The 24,878-nt window shown below is 38.5% G+C and overlaps 1 protein-coding gene across 1 annotated transcript; it reads left to right on the forward strand.

The window, feature by feature from the left end:
• The first annotated feature begins 202 nt into the window (after nucleotides 1-202).
• LOC107290814 (serine/threonine-protein kinase PAK 6) lies at nucleotides 203-24,871 on the forward strand. Its single transcript, XM_015819739.1, has 8 exons — nucleotides 203-406; nucleotides 7,428-8,057; nucleotides 15,894-16,382; nucleotides 17,378-17,511; nucleotides 18,234-18,360; nucleotides 19,271-19,396; nucleotides 19,890-20,024; nucleotides 24,641-24,871. The coding sequence occupies exons 1-8, from the start codon at nucleotides 203-205 to the stop codon at nucleotides 24,806-24,808; spliced, it is 2,013 nt and encodes a 670-aa protein (XP_015675225.1). The 3' UTR covers nucleotides 24,809-24,871.
• Nucleotides 24,872-24,878: the final 7 nt, after the last annotated feature.

Consider the following 24,878-nt stretch of genomic DNA (forward strand, 5'->3'; position numbering starts at 1 on the left):
CCTATTTTGGCAAGGAGGAACCATGGATGCAGGGTGGCATCTTGGATGCTATTTTGCTTTCTGCTGAACGAGATGGTCAACTTTTAATGGATCTAGAGATGTGGTTCTCGGGTGGGGTTTAGTAAGTGCCAATGGTGTAAACTGCTTGCAACTGATGCTGGATAAACACTCCAGTGCATTTGTTTTTTCTTATTTAGGCACAATGTTTCGCAAGAAGAAAAAGAAGCGACCTGAGATCTCTGCTCCTCAGAATTTTGAGCATCGTGTACACACATCCTTTGATCCAAAGGAAGGGAAGTTTATTGGCTTGCCACCTCAATGGCAAAATATTTTGGACACTCTGAAACGCCCCAAACCTGTTGTAGACCCTTCAAGGATCACCCGGGTGCAGCTTCAGCCTATGAAGGTAAGAAGAAAATATTAGCACTCTCCAGAACACTTTCTAATCATCTAGTTCACATATGTATGTATGAATCTTCCCTTGCCCCCAATCAAGGTATTCCATGCAGCTTAATACGTTAGTTGAGGGTGAAGGTTCGTTCTCTGAGCTTGTGGGTTGGTTTCTGAATGTTTTGTTACCAGGCTAGGTAACATCTGCAGCGGAGTTTAGGGGATGCTAGTGTCTGTGTTCTTCTGTTTATAAGAACCTCAGGTGTGGGCATGTTGAGTGAGGGTCTTGTGATGGGTCAGGTGTGAGTCATCAGTGAGTTTCGTGATAGGGAGATTACATCAGGTCAGGGTCATTGGGTAGTAAACTGCTGGTAGGGGGTGCTTACGTGGGTTGGTTGAGGTTCGGTGCTGTCTCTGGTTGGCTGTGCAGTTAATTTGGATTCTGAGGGGATCCTAGGCTAGTTGTAGGTCAATGTGTCTGTTGATAGAATTGCTTGTGGAGTGCCAGGCTTCAATGAACTCACAAGCGTGGTGGGTGGTAGCGTTGTCGATGATTTTTGTGTTGCTCCAAACGAACTGGTGCTGTTTGGTGTCGGTGTGGGTAGAGATTAAGGATTTGGAATCATGATGTTTGAGTGCCAACTGGTGTTCGTGGAGCCTGGTTTTTAATTGACATGAAATTTGTCCCATATAGAATTGGTTGCAATGGTTGCAGTTGATTTTGTAGATGGCATTGTTTCTTTCATCCTTCTGTATCTTGTCTTTGGTTCTGGCAGAGTGTGGCTGTGGGTTTGTGAGCTATTGCTATTCCTAGGGGTTGGAGAATTCTGGCTGTCATTTCTGACATCCCTTTTGTGTATGGTAGGGTTAGTTTTTGTGTGGTAGTTGGCTGGGTGGTGTGCTGGGGTTTGGTTGCTGTGTTTCGGAATACGAAGTTTTTTGGATAGCCATGTTGGAGAAAAACGTCATGCAGCCATTTCTCTTCTGCTTTTCTTATTGTTGTGGTGCTATAGTGTATCCTCGCTCTTCTGAACAGGTTCTGGACACAGCTTTTTTTGTGTGTGGTGGGGTGGTTGCTGGCGAAGCTGAGGATGTGATCCGTGTGTGTGGGTTTGTGGTAGATGCAGGTTTTCAGTTTTCTATTGTCTAGTCTCCTTATGTCAATGTCAAGGAATAGGAGTGTGTTGTCTGTTTTCTCTTTGCGTGTGAATTTGATCCCAGGTAATATGTTATTGAGTAGGTGATGTGTTTCTTCAATTTGAGAGCGCTTGATGATAATGAAGGTGTCATCGATGCAGCATGTCCAGAATTTTGGTTGGATAGTGGATAAAGCTATGGATTCAAGTCATTGCATGACTGCTTCTGCTATTAGGCCTGATATGGGTGATCCCATTGGGGTACCTTGTACCCGCTTGTAGATTTTCCCATTGAACTTGAAGTATGTGTTGAGGCATAGATCCAGGAGTCTCATGATGGTTTCTGTGGACATGGAATGTTCTGTAGTGGCATTATCTTTGTGGGTATGGTTTTTAGTGAGTAGGTGGTGTATGCTTTGTTTAATCAGGTCGATGTCAATCGAGGTGAAGAGAGCAGTGATGATGAAGGAGATCATAATTTCTTCCTTGTTGATCTTGGTGTGTTTGATGCATTGGAGAAATTGTTCTGAGGAATTTATTGAGTGGGTTGAGTCATTGACCAGATATCTGAGCTTCCAGTGCAAGTATATTAGTATACTAATATGTTAGTATTCATGGTAAAAAAGTGCAGACATGAATAAGAGTTGAAGAGTTGGAAAAAATTGCTGGTCAGGCAAATCAGAACTTCATCAAACTTCAATATTATTCATTAAGTATATTGTTTGGGAAGGTTTCTGGCAAATGTTTTCCAGTGGTGGATCTCTGCATTAGTCTTTTACAGAAAATCTGGAAAGAGCTGTGTATTGCCTGAAAGCTAACACATTGATTGTATTAGTTTTTCCCATGTGATGTCTTTTGGGTATGTTGGGGCTGCAACTCCTCAGAATTGGTACTCTTGGCTAAATAGTGGGAATCTTGAGAACTGTAGTTTCAGTACATCAGGAAGCTGAATTATGGCATTGACTAGAATTCACTTCATCTCATGTCAAAGGAGCAGTTTACTTTTAGTGTGCATTTATCTATATTATGCTTTTCCTGGACATATTTAAAAAGACTCAATTCATTTTCTTTTGCTGTGTAGAAAGAACAGTAAAATCTACCCATTCTGTGCATTCAGTCTGGCTGTATATGCTTCTTCTAATTTCCTCTTCTTAGGATATTGGGAAAGGGGTGTATACCATAGGCCACTCAACCAAGCAGAGGAAAAAGATCAAGCATCCAATGTTAGATCAAGCATTCAATGCCTTGGATATAGTATATGTGGACTTCAGTAAGGCATTTGTCACAGTAGACCATAGCCTACTTCTTGGTAGAATAGAACAGTGTGGTATAGACAGTACAACCACCAGATGAATTTACAATTGACTGACAAACCGCACTCAGCATGTAGTCCTCAACAAAGCTACATCTTCATTGAGAGAAACATGCGGTGTGGTTCCTCAAGATTCTGTCTTAGTGTTCTTGAACATCTTCATCAATGATCTATATGAGGGGATAGAAGGCGAGCTCATCAAATTTTCATACACCAAGCTGGGGGAATTGCTAATATTTTGGAAGGTAGACTCAAGATTCAGAAGAATCTTGACAGACTAGAGAAATGGGCCTATCCAATAAAATGCAGTTCAGTGCTGCAAAATGTAAGGTCTGCACTTAGGCAGGAAAAATCAAATGCATAGGTATAGAATAGGCAGTACCTGGCTCAATAATAGTAAGTGTGAGAGGGATCTAGGTATCCTAGTCGACCATTGCTTAAGTATGAGAGAGCAATGTGCTGCAGTTGCCAAAAAAGCCAGCGCAGTCCTAGGTTGCATCAATAGAGGGATAGCATGAAGATCAAGAAAAGTGGTAGTATTACTCTATACTGCACTAATGAAGCCACACTTGGAATACGACATCCAGTTTTGGTCTCCATAATACAAAAAGCATGCTGAGACCCTAGAAAGAGTGCAGAGAAGAGCAGGAATGATGATAAGAGGTCTGGATACTAAACTATACAATGAATGATTTAGGGAACTAGGTTCGTCTAGCCTAAAAAAGAGAAGAATTAGGAGTGACATGAGCCATGGTGGCACAGTGGTTAGAATGCAGTCCTGCAGGCTACTTCTGCTGGCTGCTGGCTGCCTGCAGTTCAGCAGTTCGATTTTCAGCAACTCAAGGTTCACTCAGCCTTCCATCCTTCTGAGATCGGTAAAATGAGGACCCAAATTGTTGGGGGCAATATGCTGACTGTAAACTGCTTAGAGAGAGCTGTAAAGCACTGTGAAGCGGTATATAAGTTTAAGTGCTATTGCTATAAATGTCTTCCAATACTTGAGGGCAATCACAGAGATGAGGAGGTTGACTTATTGTCCAAAAGGGGAAACTCGTTAAAGAGCGATCCCACCTGGAACTAAAGAGAAATTTCGTGACAGTGAGAATGATTAATCAATGAAACAGCCTCCCTCCATCACTGGAGGTTTTCAAGTAAAGATTGGACATTCATTTGTCTGGGATGGTATAAGGATTCCTGTCTTGGTCAGGAATTTGGACTAGAAGACCTTCCAGCCCTATTATTCTATGTGTGTGTGAGATAAATATTGATGGCATCACCCTATTTTTTTGCTGAAATACTTGAGATTATTCTTTTCCATTGTATCTTGCCATGGTTGCTATATTTTATCCAGCTTGTGTAATTTTGTATTATATTGTAGACCAATTTTATAAATTTATAAATTTCTATGATGTTATGATGTTTTTTCCCTGATTGTAAACCATTTAGAGTTTATGATTAGGACAGCAAGATATATTTGAGAAGGAAAGTAAACAGGCAGGCAGGATTTATATAAGACGATTAGATCCATTGCATGTTGAATAACCGTCAGGAATAGGGCTACTCTTTCCTTCTTTTGAAGGGAATTTCATGACCAGGATATTGACATTGGAAAGTCCCTGCCATCTTAAGCTTAAGCCATCTAAAAATGCCCTTTAGTTGCATTCCGAAAAGTTTTGGAGAACTTTATTTTCTCAGTTTGTAAGTTTTTTTTCAGAATGGTTTCCATTCTAATGCAATCTGTTACATCTTGACTATTTAGATATTGATCTGGTTTATACGTTGCTTTTAATCATACTTCATTGACTAAGTCACAGTTGATCAGGTTTGGAGATTGTTTAATGACAGTTCCTTCTTTCTGGCATTTCAGAAAAGGACTGTAATAAGCTAATCTGTCTGTGGGAGTAAATCTCTTCCATTATGGATTTTAATAATCACAGATTTCCAGAGATCCCTCTCTATGGAGAATACATGAATTGCTTTTTATATATACAAAAGTGAATTTGACAATGATTAGATTTCCACTTTCTACGTACATTGAGCATGGAGAGCTGATAATTCCCCATGACAGCACCTAATTGAAAGATTTTTTTAGCTTGAATTTAGACCATTTCTACCATTCGTGAAAATTGGGTGGTTGTTTTTGTTTGTTTTTGTTCTTAACCCAGGCAAACAATATAGATCAGAGTAATTGGGAGGTTTTGCTAGGATGCCATAGTTTACTGGTATTATAGATCAGGGTATTCTGGAGGTTTTGCTAGTGAATTGTGAAAATGTAGATGAGTTATACATGGCACAGTTCTGATATTGGATGAGTTAACTAAGAAAATGTGTGAATGTGCTATCACATATCAGACATTGTGTTAAGAAGTTTCCAACCATCATACCATCTTTCTAAGCTGTGTTAAGTCATAAGGTGTTTGTTTTGTTTACTTTAGTATAATATGTGACTTCAGCTATTTTGAGTTGGATTAATTTTATTCTGAACAAATTGTGTGTTCAAATTAGCATGATATGTAAACCCAGCCATTTATTTATTTATTTGATTTATATCCCATTTTTACCTATGATTATAAATAATAGTATAAATATTTTTTGGATAACTCCAGGTGGTATATATAATGCTCACATCTCCTGTTTTCCCCACAATTACTGTGAGGTAGCTTGGGCTGAGAAAGAATGATTGATCCAGAGTCATCCAACCAGGTTTCATTCCATGGAAAGACTAGAGCTCGTGTCTCTATATTTCTTGTGAGAGAATAAACTGGAAGACATTATTCTTAAGTAACTAGTGAAGTCTAGTGCAGACAGAAAAAATACTAATCTATATAATTAACCATTAAATAGCAAGCAACACATAGATGAGACAGATCTGAATAAACAAAGGTCTATCTAGTTATTTCAAGGTTCTAATTCAAAGTTATTTTGATTTTTGGGAAATAAATTACCAAAACCATTTTAAAAATTAAATGAAAATTATCCCTTACAGGTAGTCCTCACTTAGCAACCTTTTATAATTATGATCATGATGAAAAGTAACTTTACACCAATCCTCATATTTTCGACTTTCACAGTTCTGTAAAGCAAAGGAAAGCTGCAGTAAGATTATAAGGATAGTCACAGTTTTACTTAGTGACTGCTTTGCTTAATGATTGAGTTGCTGGTTCCAATTGTCGCTAAATGGCTATTTGCATTTTTAATTATCCGTATATGGATACAGTTCCTAAATGAATCCAGCACCTAAAATGCAACTTATCCATAAATTTAATAATGCATGGTAAGTGTTCTGGAGATGAAAATGAGGACAGAACACGTTTTAGAAAATGCAAGTATTTGCTCTATTTAAGCCATGTCAAATACTATCTTCTAAAATGGATCATGATTTACAGCAGCTTTTCAGACTCCTTGCAAAGGTTGGTATATCACCCTATCACAAGATTCTACTGTATATGGCTAATAGTGTACAATAAAAGCATACAGATAGTCCTCACTTAACAAGCAGTCACTTACAACCATTCAAAGAACATGAGAACTTGGAGAAGTTATTTTATGGCCTGTAAAGCACTTTCAGCTGTTGTGGTGTATGCTGCACACCCCCCCCAACATATGACTGCATTTCAGGCACTTGGTAACTAGTTCGCATATACGACTGTTGCAGCATCTCACAATCACTTGACCACAGTTTGTAATATTTTTGCTGTTTTGAAGTGATGTAGTGGATGGCATTGTTATATTGAAGTTCCCTTTGGAGAAATAAATAATATTAATAGATTCTTAAGCTTCTGATTTCCTATGTTAATGAGTTGGCTGAGTTGTAAAACAGGTAATGTATAGTAGTGGTAGGTGTGTCTGGGCAGGAAAATGCAGCTATTGTGTTCCAAGTCAATATCTTTGCATAGTTAAAATTATTTGGCTTATAACTATGTAATTTCCTGTGAAAATGAATTCTTTTTATTTTTATTTATTATTGAATGTGCATATCTCGTCTTTGTGTTTATTCACACCAATAAATCTGATGGATTATGATTTTAGGATTTGAGTTATCATTATAACAGATGTAAAAAAAAAAACATTTATTTGCCTTTCACTTTTCAACATATTATCCAGTAAAACAGCAGCAGGCAGTAAAAAATAGATTGTGTATCAAAGATAATTGGTTCATAGTGTGCATGTTTGCTATAGACTAACTGTAAACTACATGTTTTTTTCTTCTTGCATGTGGTTGTGTGAACTAGACCTTAGTAATTGCTTCAAAGTAGGAATTAAAAACAGTGGTAGGCAACACAAATCAATGTATTGTAGATCTGCTCTATTTGGAAGTTTAGCCTCACTTTTGGATAGACTCTGTAACACCTGATTTGTTAGTAGCACCAAACCATTTTTTAGTTGTTGAGCGCTATGCGGTAAATAAAAATGTGATTTTCTCCCTGGATCTGTATTTTCAGAGTGAACTAGGAATAGTTCACTAATTACATACAGTATGTAGAAATATATGTAAATTTGTCCCAGATTTAGATATTCCCTTTCTTAATGAATGAGCAGATGACATTGACTTTCCTCAATTAATCAATTAATTAATTGTTTTGTGGTAGACGGTTGTGCGAGCCAGCACATTTGAAGTGGAAGGATATATCTCTGGAATACTCAATGACATCCAGAAGCTCTCCCTCATCAGTTCTAACACCCTGAGGGGTAAGAGCCCTACTAGCAGGAGAAGAGCCCAGTCGCTAGGACTTCTAGGAGAAGATGAACCAACTGACATATATCTACACTGCGCTGAACCAGACTGGGCAGACAAGTATGGAAACTACCTCAACTGCAACGGCGGAAGTAAATCGTCTAGAAGGCAGACCTTATGGCCTGATTACAAGCCCATGTTGGACGGGCAGGCTCATTCCAACAGCCTAGTCATGAAAGCTCAATCTCTTGACCCTTCAGAGTTCCAAGGGGCAAATAGCCACTTTGCCCCACTCTCATCAGGTTTTCAGCACCAGCAATACGTTCCTGTTCCTGAGGTAAACAGAGAAAATGCGGTAGCAAGAAGAAACTCCGAAGAGAACTACGCTCAGCCCTGCCATGGGAGCCAAGCTAATTTGAGGCCACCTGGAGAAGGTAGTCCTGGCTCTAAATCAAGGGAAAACAGTTTGAAGCGGAGGCTGTTGCGAACTGTGTTCCCGTCATCCAACCCTTCAAATAAGACTGGAAACAACCCACAGATAAAGGTATGTGTGCTTGGTTCCCTAGAAGGTATTATATTAGTACCTTTCTAGCCTGAGAGCTTCCAAGTTCCAGTTCTCAAAGCAAATATTGCTCTGAGAATCTTCTTACAACTCCTCTTCTTACAACTTGCAAATCATTTCAGGAGGTTATATTTATATTGTGAGGATAGCCTTAAATATATGTTGATATTAAAGTTTCAGCACTTATTATTACATGCACAGTATATGTATGTGAATGTCTTTCAGTTGCCAACTATCTAAAAAATCCATGTCTGCCTATCAATGTCATTGTTTATTTGAACATACATTTCTTATCTTTATATAAGAATTACATGAAACATTATCTAAATGGAAAAAAACATTACTCTAGAAAGTTGGGGAGAGGCGTTAGCTGGGGCAGAGAAATGATCAGAAAGAAAGAAAAAATAATAATGCAATTTCCACACCAGTCATTTTATTCTTTCATGTAAACTCATAGCCCTCTGAAAATGATTCTGGCTGGAAAAATATAAATTACTATATGGGTTTTGTACCCATACTGTTTCTTGGATTTTTTCATTACTTCCAACTTCTCTGCTGTGCATTTTTATTTTTACCAAATTGCTTTTAAAAAAAATGAAGTTCTCTAGTAATCATTTTGTTTCTTGTCTTGATTAAATCAGCCTGAGTCTAGCTTAAGACCATTTGTTTTACAAAATATTTCAATAACTATTTCTATTGACAATATTGATACCAGGAATAATTTTGTTTATTCGTGAGGTGGCAATTTAGTAAATATATATTGATTGCAAAATTATAGTGTCCAGGGCCAAGCTATCCAATCTGTTGAGTTGTGCATTTAGTGTGTCTGATCTGTTTTGAAGCAGAAATAACCAACAGTGGAAGCGTGTTGAGACTGGCACTACAGAGCAAAAAAGGGAAAGATTAAGTCTTTTCACCAGTGCTAAGTTCCAAATGAAAATGTGGTCTGGCATTGCTATTTGCATCATGAGGAACCTCCCTTTGGTGCTCGTCAGACTTGAATGATTTCTTTTGCCTTGAAAGTGGCACCTTTTCAGAAAACAGCTCTGAATCTGGCAGGACCAGATCTACTCTTTGGCAGATAGAAAATTTTGGATGTCATTCAAGGTTAGCAATTGTTAAATGTTTAACTTCTAGCTACATTTTTTTTTCCTGCCAGACACGGAGAAGAAGAAATGCTTGCAGAATTTTTGTCTCCAATATACCAGAATAAGGGAGGTAGCAAAATAACATACTGTACCCAAACTGAGAAAATGGAATAATAAATGGCCCACAGAGCTAGATTTAATAATGTTAAAAGGATTGAGTTAGTTTTATATTAACATTTTATGGATATATTTTTAGTTTGAACAAATGTTGCTCATTTATTCATTGTTCTATATATATATATATTCTGATTTTATTAGCACTGTTATATTTTGGGTTGTATCTTTTCATGTCCTCGGTTGTTATATTTACCAATCATATATACATATACACATACATATATACACTTGGCCTTGGGTACAAAGACATACCTTTCTTCAGCTTCTAAGTTTTCTATGAAGCCCAGAAATAATTGAGCCTTGCTGCTTCTACTGCAATCTATAAGCTCTGTCCCTAATACAACACCCTGAGGTGTTGTATTAAGTGGAACACATAGAGTAAGGTTGTGAAATCGGGGTGAGTTCCATAGAGCTGCATACAGTGGCAAGCAAGTAGCTGGCATAACTCTCATAAGAACATGCTACTCCAATGCTTTTCTCTGAGGAGCCCTATACAGATACTAAGTTGTGTGGAGCTCTCTGTATGTGAGGGCTCTAGATAACATTTGCCCCTATTTAGCATGGATGTGTACAAAAGGAAAGTCTGTATTTACAGACTTGTATACATGTAGGCTTTCTCTGAGTAGATGTCCTAAATCAGGGGTAGGCAACCTTGGCTCTTTTATGACTCGTGGACTTCAACTCCCAGAATTCCTGAAGTCCACGAGTCATAAAAGAGCCAAGGTTGCCTACCCCTGTCCTAAATGTTGACTGTACATTATGTGCATGAATTGGAGTTGGGCTTTTTGTAATGCTAATCTTATATAAAGAGTATTACAGCAGTTCAGTCTTGGAGCAACCGGTGTATTTGTGTAGAAAGTTTGAAGAAAAAGGCATGTCTACCTACCCTCCCATAGGTAGTATTGGGTTTGAGAATTCTCCAAATGTTGTATCTGATTCTTCATGGCATAGGAGGTCCTTGAGTTACAATCATAATTATATCTCTCACAGGCATAACTCGTGATGGCTGTAAAATGGGCCAGTCACATGAGCAACCCAATTTTACAATCTTTTTTGTGATGGTCATTAAATAAATCACCATGGGCATTAAGTGAATCTGCGGAAGTTAAGCAAACCAATTTCCATAAAACGGTCATAAAATGCAGCTATGTGATCACAGGACACCGCAAATGGCTGTAAAGGCAGACCAGTTGCCAAGCGGTCAAAGTGCAGGGGGATCCAACCATGGGAACTTCAAATCTGAGCCATATGTGCCATAGATTTACCCAGGTAAATCTATCAGAACTTCAAATGGTCGCTAAGCAACTGGTTGTAAGTCAAGGATTACCTGTAAGGCAATTGTATCCCAAAGCAGTTGTCTGTTCCAGTTTAACATACCCACTGTATTCTTTGAACCAAATGAAGGTTTTGTCTATAGTGGCATTTGGCGATGATAAAAGCCTTCTCAAATAAGTACTGAGCATGGAATAATGTTTCAGAATCAAATGAAAATGTAAACAGCATTATGGTCTGAAAACCTTGCTAAACTGGATGGAGTATTGGACTAGAACAGAAAGATGTGAAGTCAACTTGCCGTCCTGCCACGAAGCCTAGCCATTCTTTTTCAGCCCAAGTTGATGTTTAAGAGTAACAGCAAAAATAAATAAAAAAGATAATCTCTGTCTGTACTGTCCTGGTCTCTTTGAAGTAGTGGGTAGGATATAAATATGTTTATATGATTGCAAAATTTCTAATGTTTGTTCTCCAAAACAGTACAAATAGGGGGTTGAGAAGACACAGTACCTGCAATAACATGTTTTTCAATTTCAATTTTAATCAGCCTTCTTACCCTTCCATATCCGTTTGGGTATGTTCTGGATTTTGCTTTTCAAAAGTGATCATTGCAGTGAGGATCTCAGAATTTTTGGAAGAGATCATAAAGCTGTTCTCTAGTGTCAATTAGTAGCTGCTAATGACTAACCAAATTTGGCTTGGACCAACTGCAAGAAGGAAACTGAAGAGAATATGTGCAGAGCCCTGCTGACTCAGAACATATTCATAAATAAAAGAATGATGGTAGGAGAGCCCAGTAACAGCAAAATTATAGAACTATGAGCAAGGGAGGCACAGATCATCCACTGAACCTCGAACGCCTACCAGTGTGTGTGTTTTTTAATCTGGTCTCTGCTGACAGTTCATTTTGCATCTGTCGTTTTGGTAGAGTCATCTTTCATTTGTAATCTAGATCTATTTTCCCATGATTTCATATCATTGCAATCTCGTGTTGTACTATAAACACATTTAAGATGAAATGGTAGCATAGCCAATAATTTTGATGGTAGCAGTGGAAACTGTCTGGATGTAGTCTTGGGAAGAGGATAATAGTTTAGATTAAATGATTAGAAATAAATGGAAATATGGGCATGTTGCTGGTGCTAATTTTTTTAAAAATTGGCACATAAACAATGTGCTGAATTTAGAATGCAAGTTAGTTATAAAAGTGGACCCCAAGCTTAAGTACCTGTGGAACCTTTTTGGGTGCCCTAGAATACATAAAACAAAGTTGGTGATTTGAACCCTCTTTGCTATCAGGGACATGTCTCAGCTGGACTGAAAAGGTATTGTAGACAGACATGAGCGAAGTACATTTCATCAGGCAAGTACTGGTAATTGTGCATGCTGACAGTTCTCCCTCTTTGCACTCACTCAAAATGTATAATGATTGCAATATATATTTTCATTTACCAGTATGTATACCCACAGGAGTCAAAACAAAAAAATTGCATATGCAAGATAATTAACTATATTTGCTTGCAGTGTAAATATTACTAGTTCAAAATAAGGATAATCTCTTCTATCACTTAAATACATATAATTGTTTTTCACCTAATTAATACAGAATTGTATTAATGGTCTGGCCTCCTTTAATCCAGCATCTACCAGTTCCATCACTGGTAACCTAAGATCTTTCTGGCATAGATAGGTATGAATTATTGTCAGTAGTAGATGGCTATGCCATAGGTAAGACTAAATATTCCAGAAAAATTAGTATTGTATTATGATAAGAACTTTTAACGTAGCCTGGAGAAATCATAAAACATTAAGATTGATATTAATCTTATTAGACAAAACCAGGAAATCAACTCAACAGGAAAGCTAAAACTACTTTTACTGATGCTGTCTATAATAACAGAATCTTGCAAGTCTGATTGTGCTGTACCTTCTTCTCCTACTTATAGTTCAGTGAATTAGAGAGGCATCTATCTGAACTGTTTCCAAATGTCATTTTCTTCTGGATTTAAAAAACGTGTCAGCTGCTTTGCCTAGGTAACAGTTCTTGCATATTTTCTAAACCCTTCTACTTTACTACTTAAAGATCATTTAGTCCATTTCTCTGACAATATAAGAACCCACTACTATAGCAATTGAATCCTTTCTCCACTCAGCATAGCCATTAAATTAACAGGGTGATCTTCAACTAGATCTTCAAATACCTTGTTTATTAAACCTGACTTATTGTAATGATAAAATCAAGTAATTCCCACTTATTGCATTCTTTGAGGAGAAAAACTAGATAGGGATTTGCATAGTAATGTAGCAGTGATTACCAGTGGCTAATAATAAATCTCAATAGCAATTCCATGGCAATATGATAATCTTTTAGATACCATACATTCTTTTAAAGAATTTTAAAAGAATAAAACTTTTTCAAAAAGCTTTTTAGTAATGATGATGATGACGATGATGGAAGGGAGGTCTTTTATTCTGGATAGAATAGCACTACCCACCATCCAAAGAGTTAGCACACAATTTGGAAGTCCCTCTAGATTCGTGGCTCCCACTCAATGAGTAGGGAACAGTTGAGGTCAGGTGCGCCTATGCACAACTTCATCTTTTGCACTAATTATGCCTCTTCCTGAAACAGGAGGATTAGCTTTCAGTCACTCACACCTAAGTTACTTCAAAGTGCTTTACATCTGGCTGTCCTTGAAGAGTATTTGGAAGCTGCAGTTAGTTCAAAATGCAGTGGTAGGCCCATGTAAGACATTGGCATTGGCTCCCAATAGGTTTCTGAGTGCAATTTAAGATGGTAATGGTCAGCTATAAAGCTCTATATAGGATAGGGCCAAGTTCTATTCAGGACCACTAATTCCCAATTATGTGTTTGCTCATCTCACGAGATTTGTCGGGGTCCAAGTCCTTCTTTGAAAACAGCGCTGAGTGGGACCCAGGAAATATGCCTACTACGTCGTGGCTCCTACCCTACAGAACAGGATCTTCTCTGAGATTTGGGCAGCCCCGACTCCCCTAGCTTGCCAGAGAGTCCTGAACAGCTGTCTTTATCCTCAGGGTTAGGACAGGTTGTTAACTAAGTCTGACATGTACGGTTCAGTTCGGTATTGTTTTAGTGGGGGGTTGGCTTTGCTATGATATTATTTTATTACTTTTTGCTTGAGAGAGGTAGTTGTACCGGTAGTCCTCGACTTACAACCTTTCATTTAGTGACCGTTCGAAATTACAACAGCACTGAAAAAAGTGACTTATAACCATTTTTCACACTTACGACTATTGTAGCATCCCCGTGGTCACGTGTTCAAAATTTGGGAGCTTGGCAACTTCCACCGTCCCAGGGTCATGTGATCACCATTTGTAACCTTCCCAGCAAAGTCTGTGGGGAAAGCCAGATTCACTAAATGACCACATGATTCTGGTCACAACTGCAGTGATTTGCTTAACAACTGTTGCAAAAGTGGTTGTAAAATGAGGCACAATTTAACAAATGCGTTGCTTAGCAACAGAAATTTTGGGCTCAATTGTGGTCATAAGTCAAGGACTATCCGTATACTTTCTATAAAAATAAATGGACCAGAATATTTATATTCTATTTTACAGAGTGGGAGAACAGCAGGGAATAAAATCACAGGGAAAGAAAATCCCTTCAGCAATAATAGCATGGAATATATGTAGTAGCTGAATAATTGGGTGTTCAGAATACAATCTACTGATTAAATCTTCTGGAAGAACATAAAATCTACTTCCTTCTGTTGCAGATCACCTTTATATTGATCTGATAAAAGTTTCATTTGAAATTCCAGCCCTTGTAGCAGCTCAGCTGGCATCATCCATGCACAGAAGGGATGGCAGACCTTGAAGTTCTAGAAGTATAAAAAAAAAACCTGAAGGGATAAAGTAACATAAAAGAAATAAGCTGCAAAATTGAGGGCCAAACCTGCTGGGGATGTATTAAAAAAAAACCACTTTTTAAAAGATTGCCTGATTGAACTGGTGGAGATTGTGAAGAGAGAGTAAGAATAAAAAGAATGGAGAATTAATTTTAAATCACATTATTTCTCACAATTATCTGTAGCAGATCCCCTTTCTCTGTAATAATGTTATTAAACATTACCATATTTTAACATATTCTAAATTTGCTTATTTAAAAGTTGTGCATATATAATCATGGCAATACAGAAGAGTTTATCACATATTTTTATTGGAGTGCCATTGTTACAAATAAATTCTTGTTTTAATCTCTTTTCTAGCTTTTAAAGTTTATCATTAGAATGGTTCTTTTTGTGAATAAGATACACAATTGAATGTTTGTTATCATGTAGATAGTAGATATGTAAAATGTTCTGTAGCATGAAATCCAATTGTGTAACTTTGTGGTATATATGTTTTGAAATAACACCTGGGCAATGACCATGTTAAACTATTGGTCTTGTGTTAATGGTGTACTAACAAGAAAAAAAAGTTGCTTATACAGGTGACATAGTTTTTAGAGAATGTACAATAGTGTAAACGTTTTCCTCTACTGAACTTCCAGTACCACTGAATCAGTTAGGAGGGGGATTATTATGCCACACAAGATGCTTATGTCTTTAAAACTCAGCTAAAGATAATAAGTGCTTTGCTTGTTGACTGCATGTGATAGGTTCTTTACCTCACTTTATATGTCTTTAAAATTAATAGGAATTTTGTTTCTCATCCCTGCTCTATCCATAAATATGAAATTGCACAAGGTGATGATTGTACAACACCTATCATACATATGCATACATACTTAAGCCAAGAAAACTGAGGTGGCATATGAGGGTGTTCTTCAAATAGAAGAATAGGAGGAGCTCAAGAAACTCTCTACTATTTGAAAGTGCAGGACAGGGAATATAGGCAAATTCTTGTTGAATGTTAGAAGAAATTTCCTAACAGAAATAGTTGTTGAAGAATGGAATCAGTTACTCTGAGAGATTGTGACTTCTCTCTGCTGAATGTTTTCAAGTGAAGACTAGACAATCATGTATCAAGTATGCTTTAATTTGGACTTAGATATTGAAGTGCTCATTACAGTGTGTGTGTTTGTATCAGGTAATTTTTCCCCAAGATGGCAGCCTCTGCAATCGATAGGTGTGCTATTTCAAAATACAAAGAATACTTTAATCTCCATTCAAAACAATTGTTTCAATAATTCCATGTATGTAGATTGCATCAGCAATGTATTGATTCAAATATCTTTAATGTCTTTATCTGAATTGACAGTTCTGCTAACGATACATTTTCTTCTATTCTTTACAAGCCAAACCCCTTCTTCAGGGCACCCCAGCACTGGAGTTCACCGCTCAGTCCTGCAGCCAAATCCCAGTCTCTTCCCTCTGACCAGCCTGTGCCTGATTATGCTAGGATTTCAGAAGCTGGTGATACCCCTCACAAGTCCCCAACAATTGAACATAGAATTGGCTTGCCTCAAGGTAGGCCATCGCCAGCAGGGTCCCCACGGAACAGACACACCCAAACCAGCTCCAGCAACCTTCACCTTCCCCTGGATGCTAAAGCACAGCCAACCAGCGAGGATCCAGCGGTGGTAACTCATGAGCAGTTCAAAGCTGCATTGAGGATGGTGGTGGATCAAGGAGATCCTAGGACAATGCTAGAAAGCTACGTCAAGATCGGTGAAGGATCTACGGGTATTGTCTGTATTGCTCGTGAGAAGCATTCTGGAAGGCAGGTAGCAGTGAAGATGATGGATTTACGAAAGCAGCAACGACGAGAACTCCTTTTTAATGAGGTGACTAAATTAATAGATATTAAATGTAACCTTTTTTTGCACAAAAGTAGATAGTGAGTAATGTCATTGAGATGTTAGTTGTACTGCATCTAAAAAGACGCAGAAGGAAAATTATTCATTTGGCTTTTAGAGATTGCTTTTGGTGCCATATATTCATATCATTTAATAACTCTCCCATGCACTTTCATCAAGGATTCTGTGCTGATTTAAAAGCAGTTTTGAACTTCTATGTCTCCTCCCCTATTGGAGCTGTTGGAGCACCAAGCTGATTTATTTCCAGATCAACTGTAATGTAGTTGGAATTGTTGCAAAGCTGGAGGGAAGTGTTTTACTTTTAAAAAATGATGTAATTCTAGTTCGTTATTTGAAGGACCACTTTCTCCAAATTCCTGAGTGTCAGGAAAATGCTGGCAATCTGGCCTCCAGAACCTAGTCAGTAAAAACAAGTGCGAAATTGACAAATGTTTTGTCAGTTTTCCTCTAAAAGGACTGTGGTGTTGGGTTTTGTTTTCTAGTTTTACTTTTATTTTAAAAGGGGTTAGTAAATTTGGGGGGGAACCTGGGCAGAACAGTGAATTTCATTTTCATTCCCTGTTCTCAGCATTTTGAACTGGCAGAAGCACAAACAGAAAAATCTACTGAGAGTTTCAGGAATGAAAATAGTGCTACTGTAGTGTGGAGGTGGCTGAAAATCATTATGATTTAGTCAAGGATATAATAGTCTCTATTCCAACCTTGAGTGTTGTCTTTTAGGTCCAAACTGCTCAGAATTTCCAGGAAAAGAAAAAGATTGCAGCATGGAATAACTTTTTGTCTTGTCGGTCCTTGAATTATAGAAGGATACTGACGTGAAGAAGTGCATGTTGAAATCATGGGTTGTGACCCTTAGCCATAGAATGAAAGGCTAAAAGAAAATCTTCTAATTGGAGATATACCACATCAGCAAAAAGCATAGTGTGACTTATCAGTCATTTGTCTTTTGTCATCTTTCTCAGGTCGTGATAATGAGGGACTATCAGCATGACAACGTCGTGGAGATGTATAAAAGCTATCTTGTAGGTGATGAGCTTTGGGTGCTGATGGAATTTCTCCAAGGAGGAGCTCTTACAGACATTCTCTCTCAAATCAGGTAGGAAAAAAGCAGGAATATATGAATCCCTCTCTTCTGATTCAAAGCACCTATTTTGGGGTGGGTTATTTAGGAAATCTGTCACTGAAATTCTGTGTAGAGAACCTGTGGTTTATAAATTGCTTTGTTTTGCACAATTTGATGCACCATATTATAGAACAGCCAAAGAATGTAATTTCAGCCTGCTCTTAAAAATCATGAGGGATACCCAGGGAAACTCTGTGATAGGAGATGCTGAGTAGACAAAAGGAAGGGAGCACTTTTCCAAACAGCACTTAAAGTATCACATTTGTTGGAATACTGACGATTCCTATCAATTTGGATGGCTTTAATTCTTGGAGTATAAGAATACCAATAATGCCTAGTCATGAGAAAGAATTAGCTCAGGGGGAGTGTCCTGAGAACTATTTTCACAGATTCAAATTTGGTAATGAAATTAATTTATTAATTTTCCACTAGAGCAGGGAAAGAGGATGATAAATTTTGTTTTGTCACCAGAATATTGTCTAGTATGTGTGTAAAACTTGATTTTGGCATTCCAAATCACTTATTCTGAATTTCTTGACTTTCTCTACTTTTTAAGAATGGCTGTTCATAATTCTTACTCTCAATGAAGCAGGAAGTGTCATAAGTATCATGCATGCCATAAATGAACATTTAATTAATTGTTGCTGTATGAAATTAAGCTACTCCCATATACAATTTTGGCTGCTGTATTTCAGACTGAATGAAGAGCAAATTGCTACAGTATGTGAGTCAGTCTTGCAGGCACTCGCCTACCTGCATTCCCAAGGTGTGATTCATAGAGACATTAAGAGTGACTCCATTCTCTTGACTCTTGACGGAAGGGTAATTCTTAATTTTTTATTTCCTGCGTTTTTTTTTACCTTGGCTTCTCTTTGCCATAATTCAGGAGCAAAGTGTGCTTTTGTATGTAGAAAATTCAAGGTTCAGTCCCTGACATCTACACTTTAAAATAAACAGATTAGACAAGGGGCCATATACACACAGTTAGCAATTGCATGAATTGCTTTTAAAAGGTAAATAAGCTGCCAGCTCTGCCAATTCAGAGAATTCAGTTAGAATCCTCAGGCAGGGCCTTTAGTCCATTGCCCACTTCTACATTTTTTCTTCCAGCTGGGCCTGCTCACTTGGCAGGGATACATTTTATCCTATAACGAGATGGGATTTGCAGTCATACATTGCTAGGTTCCTTTGAGAACCGTGGGCATGGAGGCAATGGTTTGTTGGGTCTAGGAGGTGATCAGTGCCCCTTGAGGAGAGGTGGGATAGAAACCATTTTAAAATTCACCTATACTACACAACTATTACCCTGTCTTCAGCTTTCCGTTTTGGAGAACATTTTTGACATGGTGGTGGGGCTTCAGTTACAGAGACTCCCTAGAAGAAACTGATTTTCTGGGCCCCTTCAATCACATATTATTTTGGACTATCTGTGAGGAGCTGGGGACACTATTCAACAGTAATTCCATTCCTTCCAAAGCAAATGGTTCCAATATGTTGCAGGGGAAGCAGACATCAGTTTGACAAGTGTCCCTTTGTAGAGTACCAGAGGGCTTCTCTGTGATATTTTTTAATACTTGCATCAAACTGTTGGGAGAAGATTCATTTCGTAGTTCTGACTTTAACCTGTAAACCCTGTATGACTGTCTTCTCCTACAGTCTCTTTACTTGACCGTTTCCTCCCCCTACTTTTTAGTGTAGGATATTTAATGTTACCTTGCTTTCTTTTGTGTAGGTGAAGCTCTCTGATTTTGGCTTTTGTGCACAAATCAGCAAGGATGTACCAAAACGGAAATCCTTAGTAGGAACACCATATTGGATGGCTCCGGAAGTTATTTCGAGGTCTCCATACACCACTGAGGTAATTATAGCTCCAGAACCTGAAAGGGGTAGCAGTTTGAAATATTTTACCAACTCCCCTTTAGCACCCACCATTTAAGATTATGACAAAGTATGACTCGATGTCTCCTCATGCCCTCTGTATTATTATTTCCAGTATGCTGGAAACCATGTTCAGACAGAATGCAAGAAGTTGGTTGATGTGGCTTTCTCATCTAATTCAGCAGCTTACAGCTGTACATCAGTGCAGAGCTGGCATCACTGTTATATCACTGTTATAATAAAAATGTTACATTCATTAATTTTTGCAGAATTTGTTACTGTGAATGTAAAAATAAATAACAGAAACAATGGCACAAAGGAAGATAAACATGCCCTCTTGATGTAATGCTAGAAAAAAGGTTAATTTATAATCTTTCAGGTTCTTTGGTATCTCAGCTGGGAAATTCTCTTAACTCTGAAGAAAATAGAGTATCTTTCTGCACATCACCTCCTGCAATCTTTTGTTTTGGCAGGTAGACATCTGGTCTTTGGGAATCATGGTAATTGAAATGATTGATGGGGAGCCTCCCTATTTCAGTGATTCTCCAGTCCAAGCAATGAAGCGGCTCCGTGACAGCCCTCCTCCCAAATTGAAAAACTCTCATAAGGTGAATATATTTATAAAAATTTCCCAGCTCTGTATGTTGTAGCAGCTGAATACACTTCTAAATATTATATACAAAAACATTTAGAAATAGCGTGAACAATGTTTGCAAGGGATTCCTCTTGCTGTCCTTACCTATTGCTGTTGTACGAATGTGCATTATTGGGGAAACTGAACCTGACCATAAAATCTACACTCTTTAAATTGTATGCACTTGTAATGAAGCAGATATTCATGTAGTTAACACATAAGCTAGCATATAATACAGCCTTCCTATTTATGTGCTTAGAGCAGTGGTTCTCAACCTTTTTAATGCTGCGACCCCAACCGGTCGTAAGTCGAGGACTAAACCGGTCGTAAGTCGAGGACTAAACTGGTCGTAAGTCGAGGACTTTCCCTGCCCGGGAGCGCCGCGCATGCGTGGTTCCGCCCCCTGTGCCGGCCAAGGCATAGCTGGCAAGCGGCAGAGACGGAGCAGGCCGACCACCAGCTGGCCCAGCCCAAGGGAGGTAAGGCACCTGCCAGAAAAGGGGGGGAAAAATGGCGGACAAAAAAATGGCAGACAGCCTTGCTTGGCGACCCCCGTGAAATGGTCGATCGACCCCAAATGGGGTCCCGACCCACAGGTTGAGAACCACTGGCTTAGAGAGACTTTCTAAGTGATAAGTACCATCTTTGAAGTAACTCTGGTGATCATAGAATCATAGGACTGAAAGGGACCTTGGAGTCTTTTAGAACAACCCTCTGCCTATGGCAGGAATCCTTATACCATTCTGGACAAATAGTTGTCCAGTCTTTTCTTAAAAACCTCCATCAATGGGGTACCCACAATTCCATAAGGCAAGCTGTTTCACTGATTAGTCGTTCTCACTGTCAGGAAATTCTTCCTTATTTTCTGGTTGGATCTCCCTCTGACAAGCTTCTACTGAATTGCTGCTTCTTCTGCCCTCAGATGCTATGGAGAATAAGTCCCCTTTCCCTTCACGTATTGGAAGACTGCTATCAGTCTCTCCTAAGCCTTCTCTTTGTTGGGTTAGACATACTTAGTTCCCTTAGCCATTCATCATACGATTTAGTTTCCAGACCCTTTATCTTTGTTGTTCTTCTCTGCACTTTTTCTAAGGCCTTAGCATCTTTTTTGTATCGTGGTGACCAGAACTAGACACAGTAGTCCGACTGTGGCCTCACTAGAGTGGTATAGGGCAGTACTATCACCTCCTGTGATTTTGTTATTATCCCTCTGTTGATGCGGCTTAGGATTGCATTGGCTTTTTTGGGAAGCTGCAAGGACACTGCTAACTCATACTTAAGCAGTGGTCCACCTGGACACCTAGATCTCTCTCATAGGCCTACTGTTGAGCCAGGTACTTCCTATCCCGTACCTGGGCATCTGGTTTTTCCTAGCTAAGTGCAGGATCTTACTTTTCTCACCACTAAACTGCATCTTGTTGATAGGGACCAATGCCAAGATCCTGAATCTTGAGTCTGTCTTCCAAAGTGTTAGCAATTCTCCCTAGCTTTGTCTCATCTGCAAGTTCCTCTGAGCTAAAATATAGTTGCACATCAGATAGAATGTGATGGTACCATATGGTAACACTCTCCTGCCTATGAGAACAACCACATAGATCTAAGGTCTGTTCAGAAGCTGGAGATGGCAGAATTTAGCTTAACTGTGACTTCTGCAGACTGTTGCTGGCATCTAGTGGTGAATGCAAGATATATATTTTTTCTAATAAAGAAGCCTGTAAAAAAATAAATTTTAAATGAAATCCTGGATTTTACAGCTCTAGTGGTGCTTGAGTATGAGTATAGATGGCTATTCAGCTTTTGTCTAAAGACCTCAAGTTAAAGGGCAAATGCAATATCATGACTTTCATCCAAGTCATTAATAAAAATATAGGGCAGTACAAAATCCAAGCGATTACTTGTGGTATTCCAATTGAGAATATTCCTAAAGCTGGTGTGGGGACATGTATAAATGTTCTCAGTCATTCAACCTACTATGAATCCTTCAGGCAACTGTATCATCTAGCCTTCATTTTGCCATTTTATTAATGAAGATCTTATGAGAACCATAGTTGAATGTTTTGCTGGTTTACTTTTATCTATCCCCCTGATAATTAAGTTAGTAAGTCTGTCAAATATGAGATAAGACTTAACTGGTATGATTTGTTTGTGAAAAATGCTGGCTCTCATTGCATTCCTATCCAAGTGCTCATAAATATGTTTTATTTAAAAATGTATTTTACAACACTATTCAGGAGAGGCACCAAATTGACAAGTCTAAATTCTTGGACCCTCTTCTTTCCTCTTTTGAAGATAAGAACAGTGTTTGCCCTCCTCCAGTCTTTTGGGACTTTTCCATTTCTCCAAGATTTTCAAAGATTATAGTTAGCAGTTCTGCCATCAACTTTGCTTGTCTGCTTGTCTTTCCATCAGTGGCAAATGATGGACAGCAAGGGGTTTCTCTTTCTTCATAGGGAAGACAGATGTAAAATGCAAGTTTTAATGTTCTGAAATATTCCTACCACCTCTTTTGTTATTTTAAGCATTTCCCACAAGTCTCAGCTGATTCTCTTCTTTAGCTTTCCTGGCACAATTCCTTCAGTTCGTTCTTGTATTCTTTTTGGTTATATGCATTTCTTATACATGATTCTTTCTACATGAGCGTTCTAAAATGCTGTAAAGAAAGAGACAGGCCCAGGAAATGGAAGGAGAAGCATATAACCAAAGAAGAATACAAGAACTTCTTATATTCTCCAAGAGATCTCTAACCTTTTATTCTTTGCCAAATATTCTTCATAGAATTCCTGTATTTTAGAATTGCAACCATGTAACGATCACAGCTATAATTCTGAGAGGATATGTCACAATTTTAAAGGCAGTCCACATAATAGTGTAATCTATCCATATTTTATCTGCAACTTTTTCTATTTTCCCTACTCTTTGTATAAAGTTCTGTTAAAAAGAGGGAAAATTGAAGAGCTACAAAATTCTTCTAGTGGAAGAAGTACGGTTTTTCCTTTAGAAAGTAACCATCATAGATGGGCCTCAAAAAAGTGTGGAAATATTCTTTCTATCTAATTTATTGCAAAGACATCATGCCTTTGGCACTTTAAAAGGTCCTTCAGAATAATAACTATGTATTCATATTGCATTTTACTCTCAAATGATAGATTTGTGTCACCTTAAAGATTAACAAATGTACTGTGGCATGAGTTTGAGTTAATTTGGAAATATGAAATAAAATTTATATGACATTTATCAGATTTGATGCCATTTCTGCTTTTCTAAAAGGATATCATCATATAAATAAATTCCTCCAGTAGTATATAGGACACAGTTTTTGAAAAGCTCCAGTATTCTGTCTTTTATCCTTTCCTTTTTATTGCCTTTAGTAACATCAGACGCAAATCCTTTCAGACATTGCTGGAATCTGTCTTCTTGTATGTAATGTCTAATATTATTTCCAGTGAAATTTTCAGGTTTCTTGAGGCCTGGCATAAAACATTTCCACAATGTATTTAAAAATGACTGGCGGGGTTTAATGGATTAATCTTACTATTTAATAGTTGGGTGTGTTTGTAAATCTTTGCCAAAGATTGAGAGAAAAACATGTATCTTTATCTAATTTTTATATCATAATACTTCTATAGCACTTTTTATTTATATAAAGTCATCTTGGAAAAAGCGCCGTACTAAGCCTTTCATGAAGCCTTGTGACCAAGCCAGGATTTGAATTATTTGGGAAAATATTTAGATGACAGTATTATGTAATCAGATTCTCTCATGTCCCTAGGCCTCACAGCAAAGTATAAGATCTGAAAGCAATACCCATGTGCGTATGATGGCAGAGTAGTCAAAGTAAGACAGACATATCAAATACAAGGCCTGGGGGCCGAATGCGGCCCGCGAAGTGGTTTCATGAGGCCCGCGAAGCCATCCTGGAAACAGTGAGGGAATGGCCCCTGCTGCCTTGGCCCTGGCTCAGGCCGGCCGGGAGCCAATGTACAATTTTGTGGTGCCATCTTGGCACTTGCCGTGGTGGACCATGCCTTGGCACTTGCCCCGGTCCCACCCCCTTCTGCCAGAGACCCTCAGATCTGTCCCACTCCTGCCTAGGCCCCACAGGCACCCTTGACGCGAATGATGTAGAACTGGCCATGCCCACCCAGTAGGCCACACCCACTCCATCCACACCCACCCAGTAGGCTGCACCCACTCTGGCCACACCCACCTGGCCCCCCAAGGGCAACTGCAATGCTGTTGCAGCCCTCAGTGAAATTGAGTTTGACACCCCTGAAGTAAGACATCAGTCTGGGTTTCCTCAGTTCCAAGTACAACATTCTGTAATTTGGAGCATGTAGATTGCAAGTACAATAGCCCGTGTTCATAAGTCTGAATTCAGGGGAAAAAAAGCAAAATAAACTATAATTACAGTTTTATTGTTGCTGTTCAATGCTTGGTTGTTTGTTCTGACATTGGAAGTTTATGAAAAAGAACTTTGGATTACTTCTGGGAGCAATTGCAACTTTAATTTAAAATTTTAGAAGAACTTTTTTGTGTGGTTGAAACTGGCTACCTGAAGTGTCTTAAAACTATCAAATTTTGTTTCCACAGACCTCTCCAGTTTTAAGGGATTTCCTGGAACGAATGTTGACACGAGATCCTTTAGAGCGAGCAACAGCACAAGAACTCCTGGATCACCCTTTTTTGCTTCAGACTGGACTTCCAGAATGCCTCGTGCCCCTTATTCAGCGATACAGGAAACGCACCTCTACCTGCTGATTCTGAACCTGAATCTAGCATTGAAGTGCAACCTTTTTCCTAGAAATTCTTACTTGATTAGGAAAGGATG

Source organism: Protobothrops mucrosquamatus, unplaced genomic scaffold, assembly GCF_001527695.2.
Source record: "Protobothrops mucrosquamatus isolate PMUCROS unplaced genomic scaffold, P.Mucros_1.0 scaffold972, whole genome shotgun sequence".
NCBI lineage: Eukaryota > Metazoa > Chordata > Lepidosauria > Squamata > Viperidae > Protobothrops > Protobothrops mucrosquamatus.